Source organism: Pleurodeles waltl, chromosome 2_2 (assembly GCF_031143425.1).
Source record: "Pleurodeles waltl isolate 20211129_DDA chromosome 2_2, aPleWal1.hap1.20221129, whole genome shotgun sequence".
NCBI classification, from domain to species: Eukaryota; Metazoa; Chordata; class Amphibia; order Caudata; family Salamandridae; genus Pleurodeles; species Pleurodeles waltl.
The window spans coordinates 810,370,860-810,391,972 of NC_090439.1; the positions used below are offsets into that span (position 1 = coordinate 810,370,860).

At 42.7% G+C, this 21,113-nt stretch overlaps 1 protein-coding gene across 2 annotated transcripts in view; it reads right to left on the reverse strand.

Moving 5' to 3' along the window:
- LOC138282643 (regulator of microtubule dynamics protein 1-like) overlaps positions 1-21,113 on the reverse strand; it is a 528,856-nt gene that overhangs the window by 442,326 nt on the left and 65,417 nt on the right. For both annotated transcript variants that reach the window (XM_069220437.1, XM_069220438.1), the window contains exon 2: positions 4,924-5,041. In XM_069220437.1, coding sequence (XP_069076538.1) covers positions 4,924-5,041 — 118 coding nt within the window. The remainder of the gene's footprint in view (positions 1-4,923; positions 5,042-21,113) is intronic.

Sequence of the window (21,113 nt, forward strand, 5' to 3'; positions counted from 1 at the left end):
TGTGTGGTTAGTGGAGATTTGTTAAGATTTGTTTATTAATGTCGGGTGTTGGTTAAGGAATTTCTTTCTCTCACCACCACTTATAACTGTGGAAATCCACAGAGAGGGTGCCTCAGGCAAAACTATATTCAGCCTTTGCTGATAAAGACCACAGAAGTATGCTCACAGATAAATGCCCTTAAGGAAATGCATCTTTAGCTCGAAAAGCAGAGGACAACACAAAAAGAGGCTCCCTTTTTTTTCGGACGTGTATTCCAATACAATAACTCATAACCTATCGAACTTTAAGACAACTCAGAATGTTTCTCAGTTTTCGAAATTACAGTATGTGTGACCACAAAAGCCTTTTTATTTTTCGAGTTTGAATTTTTTTTGAGACTCGTAAAAGGGCTTCTACGATCCTTTTTGTATGTCAAATAGGAGAGCGCATGAACAGGCTATCTCCCTCCTATTTCTGTATCCTTGAGGAAAGTATACATGGTTTGTGACTCCAATTGGGGTCACAAACTATTGATGAGTTAGTAATCCCAGAGTTGTAGTGGTAATTGATTTGTGAAGAATACTGTGACACTTTGGTACACCTCCCCCTTTGTGACTCATGTTGGCAGCTTCTAGAGGAGTAGCCAATGGTCCAAGGCACCACTGTTTGCTCCCCCGTATCTTCTGCCCAAAGGAAAGTTATGTTTCTTTTTAGACAAAACTCTTTTCTTTAAAGAAAACGGGCTGCTTTATTTTAAAAAGTTTCCCATCTAGAAATGCAAACACAGGGATGGTGGTCTGGGGTTCCCTTGTTGTAACCACTGGGGTCACAAATAGAGCTCTGCCTAATTAATACTCATTTAGGCAAGTCATTCTGTACTCTCAGCAACTGCAAATTTTGCAATCTGACCTATTAGTACATAGGTCACATTACTATGTAAAAGCTTGGTTACAAAAAGTAGTAGGCGGCCCTTTGGTGGGACCGCCAAACTCACCTTCGTCTTTATGTTTTTTGCTTTGATTGAGTGCATCAAAGCACTAAGATTTGTAAAGTCAAACAGTGATGGGATAATGGTAATTTTGCACTTGTAATCAGAGAATAGTTCAAGGATACCTACATATTTCCCTTGCAGGGCTATTAGATTATTGTTTGTCAAATGGAAGACCAAAACAGGATGTTCTGAAATGATTGAGAAAATTGTGAATCTCTGTACATAATAGGGTGCGAAGATGGCTGAAGCATTTTGTGAGGAAAATAGGGTGTATAATATGGTGGGGTTGTGCAACCTCCCAGTGTAATACACGAACCCCTTTAGGTCCAGTAGGTTTCGTCTGTAAAACCCTCAGCCCAAACAAGGGTTGCTGTGGCATTGAGCAGCAAGGCTTATGCAGAGGAACACGTGTTAAGCATTTAAACAGCACCAAAACGTTTGAAAAAGAAATCAACATGACACTCAAGAAATCCTCCCCACCTATTTAAATAGGTGGTATTTTTAGAAGAATGTAGTCACTAGAATGAAAAAGATCCACCTGAGGGTTCCAGAGATACAGATTTTACTACCAATAATAAATCAAAGCAATTTCACTCAACCATGAACAAGCCTTGGCAAAGTCAATGAATTGGACAATTAGAAACTTTTTCAAAGAAAACGTAGGTAAGTGTCAATGTGATCAGTTACAAGTACTTAGGACAGCCAGCTCTGGTGGGGAGCTAGTCAGGGGACAGAAGAAGCAGCCCTTAAGCAGTTCCAGGCACTTTATCTGTGTTGTAGTGAGTTCCTATGGAGTGGTCCTGATACAAGCAATGAAGTATGATGAAGATCCTTTATGGAAGCCATGAATGCGGTGTGGTCAATGGGGGTCTTCCTGTAGGAATTCCACGGTCCATGAAGACGGTGATGGGGTCCTGGTTTGCAGGGTTGACGCCCCAAAAAGTCCTCCTTGGTCTGGCCGAAGTCCATTTGCCGCTGGACTCCCAGTTCCCCATTGTCGCAGTCAAAGGCCAATCATTCCTAGTCCGAAAACTTGCCTTCTGAGGATCCCAGCAACTCTTCAACAGCATTCCTGCGTTCAGCAAAGTAGGGTGCACACTGTGTGCATCGGTTCCTGGTCCTCGGTGCTCCACAGCAGCAGTGGTAGTGGCTTGAAGACTTTGGGCTACCAACATGCCTCAAGCAGGCTTCTTCAGCTGTTGTGTCCCTGTGCTGCGAACTGGCTAGTCAGCTGGCCCTTGGATTTCTCTTGGCTTGACTGGGCTCTGGAGACAGCTTCTCCTTGAGCAGGACACAGCATGCACAATCCCTCTCTTCACTACCCCCCAGGTGGAGCAGGTATAGTCCTCGTCGATGCAGCCTCTCTTTACTGATCCCTCTGTGCAACGGGCAGTCATTCTTCGGTCCTTCTCCTAAGTCAGCTGAGATTTGAGGTCTGGGCGTCAGGGGTGCCTTCTTTAAGCTCAGAAAGTGCCCTCAGGGCAGGATGCGGTTGGTAGCAAATAGGCTACTAGGCTCCCTCCCTCTGGGTGACCACTTCCTGTGGAGTGTGGCATCTGCTTATCCCAGGATGCAACATTCTGCCCACTCCCAAGATGGCAAACCCCTCTCTCGGTGTTCAGACCTTCCTAGCCAACCCCCGTGCTGTGGCTACCTCAAGGCTACAAGCCCCAGGGGAAACTGGTTTGGCAACTGGTTTCCCCTATTTGCCTCCCGTGCCAACCTGTCTACCTCAACAATAGGGTTGCCCTCCCTCCTGGTGTTACACATCTGCTCTTCAAAAACAGCTTCACTTTTGAAGCCTACCTTTTGGGCTAACACCCAAGTGTCTTTCAGCAGGAGGTAGGTGACACCTCCCTGGCCTGCAATCCCTCTTTGTTCTCCTTCCTGAAAGTATATAGGATTTCTCTGCTGTCTCATGGAGCATGTTTGTCAGTTTCGCAAAATCTGCACAATGCAACACATTACATTAATTTCAACTTGAGATACAAGTTGGGCTTAATGTATTAAGCTGTTTGATATCTTGAAGTGCCTACTTTTGGCACACTGTTCAGGAGTTAGCACAGTTGAGGGGTCATGTAAACCTGTAATAGCCAAATCTCTCCACAGTAAAAATGGCAGTATTGTGGGTTTTGCTGTCTGGACTTGCAAAGTAAACGTCCTGCCTGCGTTCTAAATTGCACCCTCCCTGTAGGGCTTGGTAGGCCTCCCAGAAAGGCGACTTCCACTCATGTCCAGGGGAAGTGGTGGATTTGCCATTGCTTTCAGTAGTAAAGTTAGGCTAGCAGTGCACGACTGCGTTACCGTTCTGTACTGGGGAACTTGTTTTACTTGACGGACCTCCAGGGTGGCATAATCAGTGCTTTAAGGCCTGGGGCACCCCTATAAGTTACCTGCCCTGGATATCAGGGTACAATTGCTGGGGGCGTACAGGTAAGCTATTAATTTCCAATAGGTACAGCCAATGTGACATACGCTGTAGGGCCAGGGCACTGACACTGAAGTCGGTTAGCAGGCCTCAGTGGGCTCTCAGTGTCAAAAAACCAGCGGCATTAGTCCAAAAACTAGGGGCGAGTGACCATACAAAGAGAGACATTTCCTCACACATGTGCTCCATGTAAGCAAGAAACTTTGCACTAAATGCACTAAACGACTGGCTTCAAATTGTGATGACGTCCCCCCCGAGTGTATTACAATATTCCTCCAGGCTGACTGGCGGGAACATTGTAATACGCATTCCCACCGGACTAACTGGTGGGAACATTACTATGATATTTGCCTCAGCTCCTTTAAGGGAGCCAAGGCCAATATCCTACCACTCCGGCATAGCTGGAATGTGCACTGTCTACAGTGCAGACAGTGCTCATTCTGACAGTACTGGGCAGGGGGGTCCCTGGGCTGTGCTGGGCCCCCAGTGGCCTCCGCCACTCGCTTTCCACCAGCCTTTTTAATGGCAGGGTCCCTACCATGAAAAGGCTGGCGAAAAGTTGGGCTTGCCGCCATGGCTTATAACAAATCCAACCACCATCACCCCGTCGGGATCTATGATACTGGTGGGGATGGTGGTCTTTAGGTGGGTTTGCCTGCCAAAGTTGTAATTGAGCAGTTGGACCTCCTGGAGTGTGGCGGTCTGACCGTCAAAGTAAGTGTGGCAGTCCTTGGACTGCCACACTCATAATGAGGCCCTAAGGGTCTGATATAGAGTTTAGCAGAGGGCATTTCTCCGTCACAAACTTGACAGATACCCTGTCTGCCGTATTACGATTCCATCATATCCTCGGGAAATCGTAATACGGCAGAAGGGATGTTCGTCACATTTGTGATGGAGTAACCTGTCCGTCAAACTCTAAATCAGGCCTTAACTAATGTATTAACTTGATGTGACAGCGAAGAGTGTTGCATGTTTTATCCTTTTTTGTTAGAAAAGTAAGTTTAAAAACTAAAAAATGAAAGGGAGCAGAGATATGCGAGTAAGCAATTAGGAAGAAAATCTTGATGGGCAACACATATATTTCTTTAACTACCACTTAATGCTGACAAATAGGTTTATGGCATCTCTTCTGGCCTGTAAAAATTACTAGCCAGTTAGGAATCGAATTCAAGATGTCGAAAAAGTTAGGCTGGGAATTTTATGATACAGCATAACAGGAGATGATCAATGCAAAGGCAATGCTGAGAGAATTGTGGAAAACCAAGCAGAAAAGGATGGAAATTGTTTCTCATCTGGATTTACAACTACAAATCCATGACAAGCAACTGATGTCTAAAATCACATAAATAAAGTATGAATCTATGAAGTGAAAAAGGTCAGTCCCTCATTATTATAGCATAAATACAATTGTTGAAGAAGATTTTACTTAGTACAAATTCCAGACACAAAAACTTGCATTAAATCTTTGAAGGGGATAAGGGTGATTAAAACATGAACAGAGCACAGAATCATATGGGTTACCTGAAACACTAGCATGCACTACAGCAAACTCCGACAATCCCTGGTAGGCTTCATATCCTAAGTACATCAGTGAGGAGAGCACAAACCCTCTTCTAAAGTAAATCGATTGGCGGAGGACCTGGGGACGAAAGATAAAGACAAATTTCAATGGGTTCAAACCCTGCCTGAAGAAACAAGGTTGTAGATAAGGAAAAATATTATGAACCTGCTATAGACTCACGGTTGATATATTTAATTATTAATGTACTGTTCCAAAGAGCAACTTCCACCATAAGTGGTTCAGATTGTACCGAAGTGAATGTAAAACAATCCATGATAAATGTATTTTGGAAATATGTTGTATATGTTCACCAAATACGCTTAAGATTCCTCTGGGAGACTGTGATATCGCATCCTGGCAGTTTCAGTACACACATCCACTTATATTAAAAAGTGCTGCTATGAAAAATAATAAGGGTCGAAATGCACCTGTAGATAGAAACAATTATACTTGTGGGGAATTAGTTAATGAAGAAGGATTCGGACCATATCATTTCATTGCCTATGCTGTATATTTAATGATTTCTAAGCGGCGTTAATTGTGAGGTGGGATAAAGTCAAAAGTAGCTTCTATCCCCATAGTATAATTGTTAGCCACTCCCAGTCCTTAACAGACGTCTATCCAGGTTACTTTCATTTATTAGCGAAAATCATATGCACAACTGCAGAGACTTTACTGACAGCACGCATTCCCTGTATTTGACCAGTTAATATTTAAAGTTCTCTAGTTGGGCCATGCCCTAGAAATGAAATTCAAAAACCAGGAACTTTGTTAAAGGAAGATAACTGAACAACGGGTACACGTCCAGGCATTTGAATACAACCTCTTCCTCCAACGTGTCAGCTGTAAATGCTGTCTATATTTGTTATTCATGATGAAATTTATCAGGTCTTAGAGCACATAGAGACTAGATATAAATGCTAACCAAAAGAATCAGAGCATGCAGAAATTGTTATAAAATGACTGCCAACATTGCAGATTTCAGAATGAAAAATGTCATAGCTATTATAAAGAAAACTTTATTTCTATTACCAACACAAAGGCAAGAATAGTGCATTTTCTATCTGCTTTAATTTGAACAGCAAACATAACAGCACATCATCATCAACAACATCAACATAACCCTCAACAACATTTCTCATCATCACAAGGGGAATGGGTAGCTCAGAAAAAACAACCAATTAAAGTACATCACAGTCCTATGTAATCTGTGAGGAAGCTTCTAAATCTTACAGCCTACAGGTCAATACCTTCTATCATCACTCCTTTCTACTCTGTTCCTACATCCAGGAATGGAAAATAAAACAAATGACCTTTGTCATCACCCATTTTATAATCTATATCTGAGCCAACACTGTTTCATCTTTACAATCATCAAAGCAATATTAATCGTAGTGAAAATAAAATTTGCACTGATAGCCAAACTCTTCATAGGAGTGGGGAGATTGAGCATCCATATGCATGCTGGGTGGAATAGTCCTCACCTCCGTGTCTTTATTAGAAATGAAACATTCCTTCATGTTAGCTAGTAAGAGCTTAATTCTATTTCAGGACAGGTGGTGAGGATTATACAGGTTCAAAGCTCTGAGTAGGGAAGCCTTCAATGTCATGACGTCTCTTGCCAAGTGAGCCACGAACACAGTAACATCAAAGCCACCCAATATCGGTACAAGATTATACAGATTTCAGCCTTTGCTCATCCAGCAACTGTGTACAAAACCCCATGGGTGGTAACCACCTTGCCGGAGATTTCCAGTGCCTCTAGATCTAACAGCCTCCTACATGCAACTAGGCACACTATCACGAACACCTTTACCAACAGCTTCTTCATACTAAGATTTTCAATCTGTGGCAAAAAAAGGAACACGCTCTGAATCATAAAGACATCTCAATATTGGCAGTATCTAGACCCCGAAGCAGAGGCGAGATGGACTCCCTATAACAATTTACATACCAAAGGATAAATTCCTACAGAAACATCATCTGCTAGGAATTACCCTGCCAATCTTGCTCATCTAAAGGTATTAGCCGATGTGCAGGACTGACTCAGGGAAGTTACCTACAACAGGAAATTCAGAACATGGTTAATATCAGAACCCACCAGATCCAAAGCCTTTTCCATACAACAACCAGTCCATCTCTGTCATGCTTGTATGTACCTTTGAACAGTGCTATCAGCCCAAATGCTCTTGGTGAAGTCTTCAGCTTGACTCAATAGGCCTGTGATCACCCTGCATCCCCTGTTACCTCCAAACCATGAAGAGCAAGGATCATGTCATCACTAATGAGTGACTAGAGTTCAGAAAGTCTGTGAAAAGATTTTAAATCTGAAGGAGGCAGATTAGAGAATCCCAAGAAAGTTCCAACAGAACTTGAAACCAAATTTGTGATCTCCATATCGACATGATAAGGACCACGTCTGCCACCTCCCTTCAAACTTGTGTAGTATCCCTGACAAGAAATGGTGGGTAGCATTAAACATTCTATAACCACAATACAAATTGATATAAAAAATAACTGCAAAGCAGAGATAACGTACATTTATGTCAGCAACTGAATGATATCAAAAATATTAATTTCACCCTGTTAGTATTCTCTGTGAATCCTCCACTACCCACAAATTAGCACAGCATGTTTGGACTTAATGCAAAACAATTTGGAACACAATTTTGTAAAACATCTAGCTATGGCGCTATCAAAATTGGCGGTTGGTACCTAGAAACAAAAGACAAAACTTCTCATTAAACAGCATTTTATTATACCTCTCCTCAGTGCGGATCGGCAAGCTGTGATTATCTTCATCAGATGGGCACCTGTTTGGTCAGCATCAGCAATTGGGCTAGGAAGGGAATAGTTCGATAGGTGGACTTTAAGCAATCCAAACCATCATAAGCAAAATCTAAGGACCAGTGTCCAAATCAAAATCTATGCAATAAAAGTCTCTAGGAACTCATCAGCTCCTTCAGCATAAAGGATCAAAGAATGGCATTAAAAAAATGCGAGTGAGTGGAGTGGGATGAAGAAGTGAAGTTTTCCTTGTCTGCAGTCCGGTTAAGTTAAAATTGTATAAAAACTTTCCACGCTGCCATTGGTCAGAAAATCGTACATTTGCGATTAGTCAAATTAAAGCTAATTTCTAAATCTAAGATATAACTAAATTGTCTTTCACATGTTGAGGATTGGCTCTTCTTCTCCTGTTCATATAGTCAGATCCGTCAGGTAACATTATTGTTGCACTTAGTTCTTCCGTACATCCATTGTTAACTTCCTGGGAACGTCGCTTTCTCATGCATTACACTAGCAAGTGTGTCTTTCTAAACACAAAATATCCTAACAAGCAGTTCTCATGCGAAAAGATATGTCAACTAACGTTTGGTCAACACAGCAGAAAAATAATTTGTGAATACAGTTCTTTATTTAGCCATTTTATATGAGTCATTTAAACAATGCAGCTTAACATGAAGCTGTGCAAGTAGGCCCAAACCTCGCTCAATTTAAGGCCTACAATCAATAAGCAAATACATTAGGAATAACCATCAATGTCATACACTATGACATTACCCTAAACATCAGCACATCAAATTATTTTAATAAGCAATTAATAAGGGTACTTCGTAAATAAATGACGGCCATTCACGTGGGCACATTTTCAAATTGCATATTATTTTCTAGATTAATCAAGTTTTATGCAGATTCATTAATTAATCAAATTTCATAAGTATTTTATTAGCATAAATATAGCGTTCACAGAGCAAACCTCCCATCAGGTATCACCCCACTCGTATGTGGTGGAGTGAATCCATATTAAATTTACTGGGACTCAGGAGATTAGCGTAGACTTTTGGCTTGCAGGCCTAAGCCCCCATCACCTAGTGATTTTTAACCTACTTAGTTTGCTCTGTCTTAGCCCATTTATTTTATTATTTCTTTTAAGAAGGCTGCTATTGTTTATAGTTAGAGAAATGTTTTGATTTGCATTATCAGTGCCATTCTGTGAAGGCATCACAGCCAGCGTCATTATCAAGTGATGTACGTAGGTATTCACATCATGTTCTTTCTCACTTACGTGTGACAGGAACATAATGTACACTTGTTGGGGATTGTTTACATAATTGCCGCCACAAGTCTGCCTCCTTATCAATTGTTTGGGAATATACCTGCTTCAGGGGTCCTACATGATCTGTATAAATACATCTCAAACAGACAAGGTTATCAGAGGGATTTCTTCCTGATGCCATCTACACCATCTATGCTGCACGTTACTTTGCTGCAGAAATGAGCCTTCATGTCACCACAGAGTCTGACCTAGAGACCTCATTCCAAGGTAACGAGGGTTGGGGGGCACTTCTCTTGGACATGGTACTGGCAGATTAGGTTTATTTTACCTAGCACTCATTAGGTTAGAGATTAGGTTCTCTATGCTAGGGATTTTACATCTCAAGTTTATTGCAAGATGGTGGGGGTCTTTGTATTCATGACTCTTATCTTCACCATTATGCTTCTTTTATTGTTTGTTATCCTAATCATTTCAGCTCATGCATTTTACCGTAGATTAGTCTTTTCAATAAATCTATTGAAAACTCTCCTGCATCTCCTTCATTGCCTGTGTGTGACTGAGACTTATTACTAACGTGAGAAAGGGGTAACTTCTGTTCCACCACGACTCCCATGAGACGCCGCAATCTAGAGTCCATGTGTAAGGCTACCAAAAATCACCTTTTACTGTTTGGGTATTTGGTGAAGTACTGCGTGTGAGCCAGGAGGGTTGGGCTGACAGTTGTGACTTGTAGGAGCGACTCAGTTGCCTACATACAAAAGTGCTTTCATCCCTAAACTAGCAGTCTCGCAAAGGAGCGAGAGTCCAACTAGGACAGTTGTAAGAAGAGACAAGACCCCTGGTGCACTGAAAGCTCACCTGAGGGATCCTCAAAATCAGAATCTCTTTCCTACTCCTTTTGAGGGGCAGAAACCACAGAACTACTTTAATCTTGTGCCTTGTTCCCGCTTTTTGCACCTGTTCTTTCTGGGAGGATTCAGCTACGAACAGTCCTCCATGCACGGTCTACCTCGTTCAGCCGAAAGATCTTTTGAATTCAGGTCTGCACCTTTTCCAGGACACAAAAGCAGATAATAACTTCTATAACTCTTTAAGGCCACCAGCCTTGCCTCCAACATGGCAACGTCCCCCAGTTTTGAGTCTACTTTGATCAGAAGTGATCTGCATCTCTCCATCTAGATTGCACAACTGGCACTGAATAAGAAGATTTCTCTTTCAGCTCAACTGAACAAAATGTCTGGGGAGTTACATTCCCCCCAATTATTTTGCCTTTTCAGCTAAATTTAGGATTTTTGGCAATTGGCCAGAGGTATGCAGAAGCTTGTCCGGCGTCAGGAGTGAGTGATGTGGTTGTACGACTTTACAATGCATTCCTTTACCATGCAAGACAAGCACAGTTAAAATAAGTGAAACCCATATGTCTGTGTGAATATATATATATATATATATATATATATATATATACAAATATCCCAGAAAAAAGTGGATTAAACACTTTTGTGGGTAGTCTCCCTGTCTTTTTTAAAAATTAATTATAAATGTATTTTCTTTCTTTATTGAGGGACCCCTTAAGTCCCCCTTTTTTAATTAACTTTACCACTGTATACCCTTACTCACCCCCTAAACCTTAAAATTACACTCACCACTCTATACTATTACTCACCCCTAAACCCTAAAAATACCCTTACTACTCTATACCCTTATGTACCAGTAAACTCTAAAAATACTGCTACAACCCTAAACCCTTACCCATCCCAAACCTAAAATTACGCTTACTGCCCTATAACCAGTTCAAACCCTGGATTATATAAATATATATGTATATATATATATATATATATATATACATATAGAGAGAGAGAGAGAGAGAGAGAGAGAGTCACTAAAAAAACAAAGGTTAAAGTGATTTTATAGTTAGGTATGGGAATAATATCTTACATTCCATTACAAAAAACTTAGAAATTCACTGAAAAAAACAATGGTTAAAGGGACATTATAGCTAGGTGAAAATGTCAGTTAAAACATACCATTTTATACTAAAAAATAAAAACTATTGGGGTCATAGATTTAATGACCCAGGAGACTTACTGCTTTTTGTTAATGTTGCTGGAGGGTTGCTGGACTCCCTGCAGCCTACAACAACATTAAAAGAGGCTTAGTGGTGCCCCTCTATATTCTAGAGGCACCATCACACACAAAAAATGATAAACCAAAAAACACTTTTACGGTATTATGGTGCGCTCATCAAAGAAGTAATGAATAGCACCCCCTGCTGCTCACTTATCATTGATTTTTGTGTCCCAGTACCCACCAAGCACATTCTTTTTTTTAATACTTTTTGGGGAGGGGGACATGCACACCACACTAAGCCTTTAGAGGTCCCAGGGACCTATCCTCTGGGGCTGTATTAAAGTATTAAGGCACACACCCCCTCCTCTACCATTTACGGGCCTCAGGGACGCCATGCCTGGCACATTTTTTTTATTTTAAGGTGAGGGGTCACAGAGTTCCCTTCGCTGACGCTTCTGGCACCTAACTATAAGTACCCAGTGGCAACTATCACTGGGTAGCATATATTATATATATATATATATATATATATATATATATATATATATATATGATTTTTTTCACTGAAAAAAACAAAGGTTACAGGGACGTTATAGTTAGGAAATAGAATTTAAAAAACATAGAAATTCACTTACAAAACAAAGGTTACAGGAACGTTATAGTTAGGCTCACATTTTAAATGGATGAAACCATAGAAATTCACCAGTTATAGTTAGAGTTACCTAAAGTGACTATAACTTGTGCCCTATGGTAACTATAACTCGCGCCTCACTAGGTTGTGTATATGTACCACCAAACTTCCTTCTCCACGTTACATTGATGGAAAACGCCGGCACTCCAGACTCCCTTCCAAGTCCATCTTTTTATTCATTATATGACTGTACCCAGCAGAAACATTTCAAAGCTCTAGGGCTGACGCATTTCAACCGTGTCGGTCTTATTCATAGCCCACATTAACTAATTTGAAAAACAGGCCCTACCACCTCTCAACCTTATATCCTGCCCATTAGTAAACATAAACAACATACTCACACTAACACAATATGTTTACAACTTAAACCTATTAAAGTCATTAATTCATTCCCTATTCATTCTCTCATCTCCCTCTTTCAAAATGACAGTTACACTACTCTTTTCAATGTAAATAATATATTCATCCTGTCATAAATATTCATCCCAATTCCTCAACTAAATACAGAAACTCTTGTTTCCTCCATTAATTTTAAATTAACTAATTCTCTCATTTTTTCATTTTCTTCAACTACCCACAATATTTATACCTTTAAACAATTCAGAGGTGTGAGCCAAATCACTGAGCGTTAGATCAATGTCATCCTCAGTGATTAACATTACAACATTTCTACTTGAAAAAAGGTGAGGCAACAAATCTTAAGTATCTCATTATCCCACATATACATAAAGTTCTTCATCCTGATTCAAACCCCACGGGGTTCTGCTATTAAGTCTGATTATATATTCCGATTCCATCTTCCTAAGGGTTTGTTCCCTGTCTCCTCCTCTTGGCAACAGCAATACCCTGTCAATTCCCAAAAATAACATATCATCAACTTTCCCATCATGTTCCTGTTTACAATGTCTCGCTATTGGATTATTTACATCATTATTTTTTATGGCTCGCCAATGTTCCAAAATGCATTTTTTGACAGGAGAGATTGTACTGCCAACATACCATAAATTACACGGACATATAATAACATATATTGTAAAGTCAATTAATGAACTTATCACTCTTCCTCTCCCCCCGTGGGTAATTCATATGTCTTACGATTCATAATGTATTTACAGGCCTTACAATTTGCACATCTATAAAAACCTCTCTGTTTAAAAAATCCCACATTATCTTTCTTACTCATGTGACTGTATACTAATATATCATGCAAGGAACTACTTTTTCTATATGTGATCCTTGGAAAGGGACTCATCAGAGGGCCTATCACTTTGTCCGCTTTAAGAAGATGCCAATATTGTTTCATAATTTTCCTGACCTCACCAGAATTTGAATTAAAGGTTGTTATACATCTCACTGTGTCATCTTTCTTTTCTCGTTTTCTCTGAACCAAGAGGTTATCACGTTTTGTATTGGCTACTTTATTGCAAGCTTCCCTAATAACCTTCATAGGACAACCCCTAGATCTAAATCTAGCAACCAAGTTTTTCTGTTCCTTCTCAAAAATAATTCCTGTACTACAATTCCTCTTTGCTCTCAATAATTCTCCATAAGGTATACTCCATTTTAATCTTGCTGGATGATGACTGTTAGCATGTAATATGCTATTACCGGCCATGCTCTTCCTAAACAGGCTTGTAGTGACCGTCTCTCCTCCTATTTTCACCAAAACATCTAAAAATTCCATAATTTGCCTGTCAAATTTATAAGTAAATCTCAAATTCATTTCATTTCTTGGTAACCAATTCAAAAAAATCCAACAAAATATTCTCAGGACCATCCCAAATAATAAATAAATCATCAATAAATCTCATCCAAAGAATTGCAAGTCTCAACCACTTCTCGTTCTCTTCCGTCATCACATACTGGGTCTCCCACCAGCCCATAAATACACATGCAAAACTTGGAGCAAAGCAACTTCCCATCGCTGTCCCCGTCATCTGTCTAAACCACTTGTCTTCATATAAAAAATAATTATTCTCCAGACAGAATCTTAGCATCTTCAAAAGCATATTAGTATGTCCATACACCCGCAACGGCTTGTCCCTGAAAAAATATTCACATGCCTTGATCCCTAACTCATGTTCAATGCTAGTATACAAGGACACTACATCAACAGTTGCCATGATATAACTTTGCTTCCAAGGGATGTCCTGAATTTTCATGAAAAAATCCATACTGTCTCTACAATATGAAGCCAAACTCAGAACATAAGGACTCAAAAAATGATCCAAATAGATAGAGGTATTTTCCAGGAGACTACCCCTTGCCGATACTATCGGTCTGCCAGGCGAGTTGTTGCTGTCCTTATGAATCTTAGGTAACATATAAAAACATGGCACCACAGTTTTTTTCACTGTCAAAAATTGTACTTCATCACTGTTAAGAAGCCCTGACCATGCCACTCTGCGAGCAAAGAATGATAAGAATTTATTGAGGCCTTATATGCCATCATTGTTGATACCTCATAACATTTCGAGAACTCCAATTGTTTTTTTGCCTCTAGTCTGTAGTTCTCCAAATCCCACAACACCACATTTCCCCCTTTATCTGCTGGTCTAATGATAAAGGATGTTGCATTTTTCAAAGTATCAAGTGCTCTACGTTGGCCCCATGTCAAATTACTGGCATCTCTTGCTCTTTTTCCATAATTCTAATAAATCAAATACCACTGCCTTATGAAAGGCATCAATATTATCATGCGGGGTCGTGGGATTACATCTTGATTTCGGCTTAATACCACTCCCACTCGGGTTATCTGTATCCAATCCCAAATCTTTCAACAAATCGCAGTCCGTGTCCCACAATCTCTCCCCTACCTCCAATTTCCTTAAGGCAGCTAAACCCTCAAGGTCTCCAATACATAATTCACTAAAGGGGTCCACCACACCCGTTTCATCATCCTTACTCTTTCCTTGCCCACCAGATTTCTCCTTTTGTTGTATAAATATCTTCAATAATTTAAATTTTCTAACAAATGGAAAAATATCAATTCGTGTTTTCACATAATCAAAATCTGCAACTGGACAAAATGACAAACCAAGCTCTAATAGGGAACGTTCATCCGAGGTTAAGTCATGGGTAGAGATATTCACCACTGTGAGTTTATCCTCACCTATTTCTTCTAGCGGCCCTGGCTTAGGTGTCTCCCCTGTTGTGTATAATCTTCTCCCTGCTGCCCCTCCTCTCCTACTCCTTTTCCGTTGTCGTTTCCTCTTCCTCTTGGAGGTTTTCTCTTAGGTTGTTGATTTAACTGTAAAAAACAATATTCCTCTGCTGTCGTAAAAGGTAATCCCATGGCTCCACTTGGGCCCCGTGGTTCCTCTACATCCAAAATATTTTGAGACTGCTTCCTGTTGTTGAAGAGATTCATTCCGTTTAAATTATTTTCTTTTCTTTCCTCAATTTAATCTCTTCTTCATGCTTCACCAACCTCGTTTCCATCTCCTTCATAAAAACAGCCACCTCCTCTTTCTTCGAACTATTCTCCAACATGCCTCTTAACTTCTTAATTTCCTCACTTGTTTCTTTCACCTCTATTGCGGCATACTTTGATAAAAACTCCAACATTCCCTTCCCCGTAGATGCCATCAATGCCGACCATTCCTCCAGTAACTTGGGATGTGGGTTTACATATGTGGGAGTAATCAAAATCCTCTATCCCCGTGGAACTCTACCCACTTCTATGTAGTTATTCAATGATATAACCTCCCAGCTCCTGTTGACCTCCTTCTTACATAATCTTTCCAGCTGCCACAATTGTTGTTTCAAACTCTTTGTTTCAGTGATTCCAGCTCCACGTTTTTTTCCCCTTCCTGCATCACTGCCGCCTCATTCCCATCAAACAGCCTTTACTGCCATTCTACAGGCAATCCAAGAATCCCAAACAGCACAAGAGGAGAGGATAGATGGGTTGGGGTTGTGGTGTCACTCCTCCAGCAGGAACTGTGCATGGTAGGGGTACAAATCATCAAGACACAAGGTAGCATATCCATATCCATAACTGACCTTTTGAGAACTAAATTTCACCTAAGTGCCCTACCTGCTGCAAGGTATCAATATACATCACTTATAATAAACAATACCATACTATGCCATTAACAATGAAGGGAGTTCTAAGGTATCTAACTTCCATTTCTGGCCATAGAAGAACACCTTTGAGCTGTATGAAGTTCAGTGCAGAAAAATGGCACTCCCATTAGGGCCACACGCAAGTTTATAAAGGGAGGTTAGTTAGCTGCCTAGTGGGTACAACATGTGGGCATGAACTGGATACTAATTTTTGCCTGGGTGGTGGGAATTGTCTCTGTCCTGCCAAAATGGAACGTGTACACAGGCAGCTGCAGAGAGAGAGAGAGAAAGAAAGAGCAGAATATGTAGCTGGATTCTACCTCTTGACTGCCCCTTCACTGCCAAAGAATCGGATCAAAGACTGTGAATAATACATGGGTGCTGCAGTTAACAACACATAGGTATGCCACAAGCCTCCAATGTGTTCCCCAAATGGCCTCTATGTATAGCTGTCCCTCTGCTGAATGTCCCACCAGGACTTACTGTGAAGAAACTACACAGGGACTGTGTTGTTGACTGTGGCTGTTTGCACATATCTGTTTGGACAGGACATTAGACCTGTTTTTAAAATCCATACAGTTTCCGTTCACTTTTGTAATACAATTGTAAGAAAACACAATTTTCCATGTTTCTGTAGAATTAACATGTACAATGAACTGAAAATCTCTCAGTAAATATGTGCCCAGATTATACCCAATTTCGAACAAGCAAGGGCAAATCCAGTTGGTATCAACTATGCGAGATCTATTGGCTTTCTCAATGTGCTTTGAGCCATGTTTTACAACAACTCAGCTGCTGCAAAGCATGGCTGAAAGTAAAAAAGGATATGGCCAGGCCTATGGTATGGTTTGGTATATAGTATGGTGTATGTTATGGTACTGAATTGTATGGTAAAGTATGGTACTGTACGGTACTGTATGGTATTACCTGTCATTGTATAGCATGGTGGTGCATGGCTTGGTGTTGTACAGTACAGTACGGCTTTTCATTGTACAGTATGCTCTCAATCAATCAATCACGCAATCAGCAACATTTATAGAGCGCAACTTATCACCCATGGGGTCTCAAGGTGCTAGTAAGGGACTCGGGTCAGTTGTAGAGCCAGGTCTTGAGGTCCGCCCTAAACTGAGCCATCGATGGAGACTGCCTGAGGTGAAGAGGCAATGCGTTACAGGTCTGCGCAGTGAGTAGGAGAAGGAACTTCCTCCAGCTGTGTTCTTCCGAATCCTGGGGATAGTAGCGAGGGCCATTTGAGCTGAGCGGAGTTGCCTGGTGGGGGTGTAGTAGAAGATGCGGTGGTTGAGGTAGATAGGTCCGACGTTGTGGAGGGCCTTGTATGCGTGGGTAAGGAGTTTGAAGGTGATGCGCTTCTTGATGGGGAGTGAGTGTAGGTCTCTCAGGTGGGCGAAGATGTGTCTGTGGCAGGGGATGTCCAGGATCGGTCTGGCCGTGGAGGTCTGAATTCTCTGGAGTCCTGCTTGAAGTTTTTTGTTGATTCCGGCATACAGTGTGTTGCCACAGACGAGCTTGCTGCTGACGAGTGCCGGGGTTATTGTTCTCCTTGTGTCGTAGGGGATCCACTTGAAGATCCTCCGGAGCAGGCGGCGGGTGTGGAAGCTTGAAGAGGAGACGGCGTTGACTTGGCAGGCCATGGACAGTGATGCTTCAACAATGATGCTGAGGTTGCGGGCGTGGTCAGTCGGAGTTGGGGCAGTTCCGAGGCAACTGTGATGAGGATCTCTGACTTGTCAGAGTTGAACTTGAGGCAGCTGTCCCTCATCCAGTTGGCAATAGCCTTCATTACGTTGTGAAAGTTATTTTTGGCAGTTGATGGTTCGTTGGTGAGGGAGAGTATGAGCATGGCATATGAGACTTTGTTGAGCCCGTGGTGTCTGACGAGCCCGGCGAGCAGGGCCATGTAGATGTTAAAGAGAGTGGGGCTTAGGTAGGAACCCTGGGGAATTCCGCAACTGGCTTCCGTCAGCTTCGAGGGTGAAAGGTGGTAGCGTGACTCTTTAGGTTCGGCTGGTGAAGAAGGACTGGATCCATTCCAGGCCATTGCCGCTGATGCCGGCATCGTGTAGTCTGGTGCACAGGGTGGTGTGGGAGACGGTGTTGAAGGCGGCAAAGAGGTCAAGGAGGATGAGTGCAGCTGTCTCGCCATGGTCCTGCGGGGTGCGGATGTCATCTGTGGCTGCTAGGAGTGCGGTTCGGTGCTGTGGTTGCTCCTGAAACATGACTGGGAGAGGTCGAGGAAGTGGTTGGCTTCAATGAACTCAGTGAGCTGGGCGTTGATAGCTTTTTCCATGACCTTGACTGGAAAAGGAAGGGGTGAGATAGGTCTGTCATTTTTCAGCTCCATAGGGTCTGCAGAAGGTTTCTTCAGGAGGGGCTTTATCTCTGCGTGTTTCCAGGCATCTGGGAAGGTGGAGGTTTTGATGGACCCGTTGATGGTGTGGCATAGTTCGGGAGCGATGACGGTGCTGACTCGGTTAAAGATGTGGTGAGACATGGGTCCAAGGGTGCCCCAGAATAAGTCATATTGAGCTTGAGGGTGTCCTCCAGGGTGAGGGGGATCCAGGGGCTCCAACATGGGTTGGTGATAAGTGTCCATTGTGCTGGTGGGCGGGGGAGTAGTCCTCTGCTTGTGAATCCTTCTTAGATGTCCTGGATTTTCCGATGGAAGAAGGAGAAAAGGCTGTCGCAGAGGTCTTGGGAGGAAGGGATGTCCGTGTCGGGATTTGTGAATTCATTGACTATGGTGAAAAATTCCTTGCTGTTGTGTGCGTTGGTCTTGAGCCTCTCCAGAATGGCTCATTTCCTGGTTGATCTGATGAGCTGGTGGCGGGATCTTGACAGCATCTTTGAAGGTCTTGTGGTCTGTAGCGCTCTTACTGCTTCTCCACTTTCTCTCGAGTCGTCTGCATGTACTCTTGGATTCCTGGATAGCAGGGGAGAACCAGCTGGGTCTTCCATGGTGATGATTGCCGGCGGGCTTCCTTAGGAGAGCTACGGTGTTGGCGCAGTACGATCAATTGGTAGAGGATGTGGGCTGAGGTGTTGGCATCCGTGGTGTTTGGTGGTGAGGAGTGGTGGAGCACAGTGGTGAGCTGGGCTTCTGTGACCTTGGTCCAGTTTCCGCACAGGGGAGGTGGGCTTGGTGCTGTTCGAACGTCTTGGTGAAGGAGAAGAGGGCACAGTGGTGGTTGGTCCAATGGAGTTCGGAGGTGTATGAGGAAATGGGGTTTCTAGGAGAAAAGACAGGGTCAAGGGTGTGACCTGCTGAGTGTGCGGTGAGGTTTACCAGTTGCTTAAATCTGAGTGTGGCGAAGTTCTCCATGAGGGTGGCCATGTTTGAGTCCCTGTGGTTGTCGAGGTGAAATTTGAGGTATTCGAAGAGTATGTAGTCCATTGAGGTGAGGGCATGGGGGGGCGATGAAGTCCACCAGTGCTTCGCTGAAGGGCGGACAGGGTCCAGGGGGTCTGTAAATGAGCGTTTCGCAGAGGGTGTTGTTCGCATTAGTCTGGATCTGAAAGTGAAGATGTTTGGCGGTAGGGGTCTGGATATCGAAACTAGATGCGAAGCTGAGTGATTTTTTGTGGCCAATGGCAACACCTCCTCCAGGCTGGTTTACGCAGTCTTGATGTATGATCTTTGCTAGAAATGGGATATTTGGTTGGCAGTCAGGTTACCCCCTATCCAAGCCAGGACCCTCACTCTAGTCAGGGCAAAGGAGAAACACACCGGTTTTACCCCGGCTCACCCCTTTGGTATCTTGGCATGAACAGAAAGTCTTAACCCAGAGACAATGTGTAAAGTATTTGCACCAACACTCATAGTAATACAGTTAAAACACTACAAAATGGCTCAACACCAGGTTAGAACAATAGCCAATATTTATCTGAACAAAACAAGATCAAAACAACAAAAATCCAACATATATAGAAGATTAAACACAAAAATAAAGCGTAGAAACACAAATGCTTCGATGAGGTGACATCAAAGCTTCTTAACGGAGTCGTTCTCAACAATCCGACGCCAATGGCGCCAGTCACAGAGTCACACGGACCCCCAGGTGCAGTACCTTGTGAAACTGAGGAAACAAGCCCAATGCACGGTCCGGCGTCGCTGGATCCGAGGTGGGGCCGGTTCCGGTGCTGCGGAGCGAAGGTGTCATGAAGAGGCATAGGGTCCTTGCTGCATAGCGGTGGAGGTGAGGCGGCGTCGGTGCGAAGCGTTGGATCTGCTCACTTCCAGCGGAGTCGATATCATGCGATCAAGATATGGTGCGACAACTTCAGCAAGGCTGCACCAACATTGGGCAAGAGGGATTGTCGCACTCTAGTAGTGTGGACCACAGCCTCGATTGAAGACGGCATCACAGGATTCAGCAGCTGCGTCAGTCCGGAGTCGTCCGCAGTCAGTCCACTTGGTTTTCTTGGGTTTTTCCACCAGCTTCTCCTTTCAAGGGCCCATGGAATGGATTAGGCACCACTTGGCAGGGCAGGAGTCTCGGCAGAGAGTCCAGGTGCTGCCAGAGGAAGTCTTTGATGGCCCTGAGACTTCAGAACAGAGGGCAAGCTCGGTCGAAGCCCTTGGAGATTCTTCTCAAGTAGGAATATACCACAAAGTCCAGTCTTTGTCCCCTTTTCACAGGCAGAAGCAGCAACTGCAGCATAGCCCAACAAAGCACAGTAACAAGCAGGGGCAGCACTTCTCCTCAGCTCTTCAGTTCTTCTCCTTGGCAGAGGTTCCTCTTGGTTCCAGAAGCAAATCTTGAGGAAATCTAAACCCTGGGGTTTTGGGTCCAATACTTATTCTCCTTTCTGCCTTTGAAGTTGCTCAACTTCAAAGAAAAGTCTCTGTTGTTTACTAGATCCTGCCTTACGCAGGCCAGGCACCAGACACACACCAGGGGGTTGGAGACTGCATTGTGTGAGAGCAGGAACAGCCCATTCAGGTGTAAGTGACCACTCCTTCCTCCACTCTAGCCAAGATATCCAGGCTACACCACAGCTCCATTTGTGTCACTGTCTAGAGGAGATTCATAAACAGTCCATCTGGCAGTCTGACCAAGACAGGGAATCTACAAACAGTCACAGAATTGTTAAAGCAAGAAAATGCCTACTTTCTAAAAGTGGCATTTGCAAAGTAACAATCTAAAAACCAACTTCACTAAAAGATGTTTTTTAAATTGTGAGTTCAGAGACCGCAAACTCCATATTTCTATCTGCTACCAAAGGGAAACTGCACTTTAAGAATA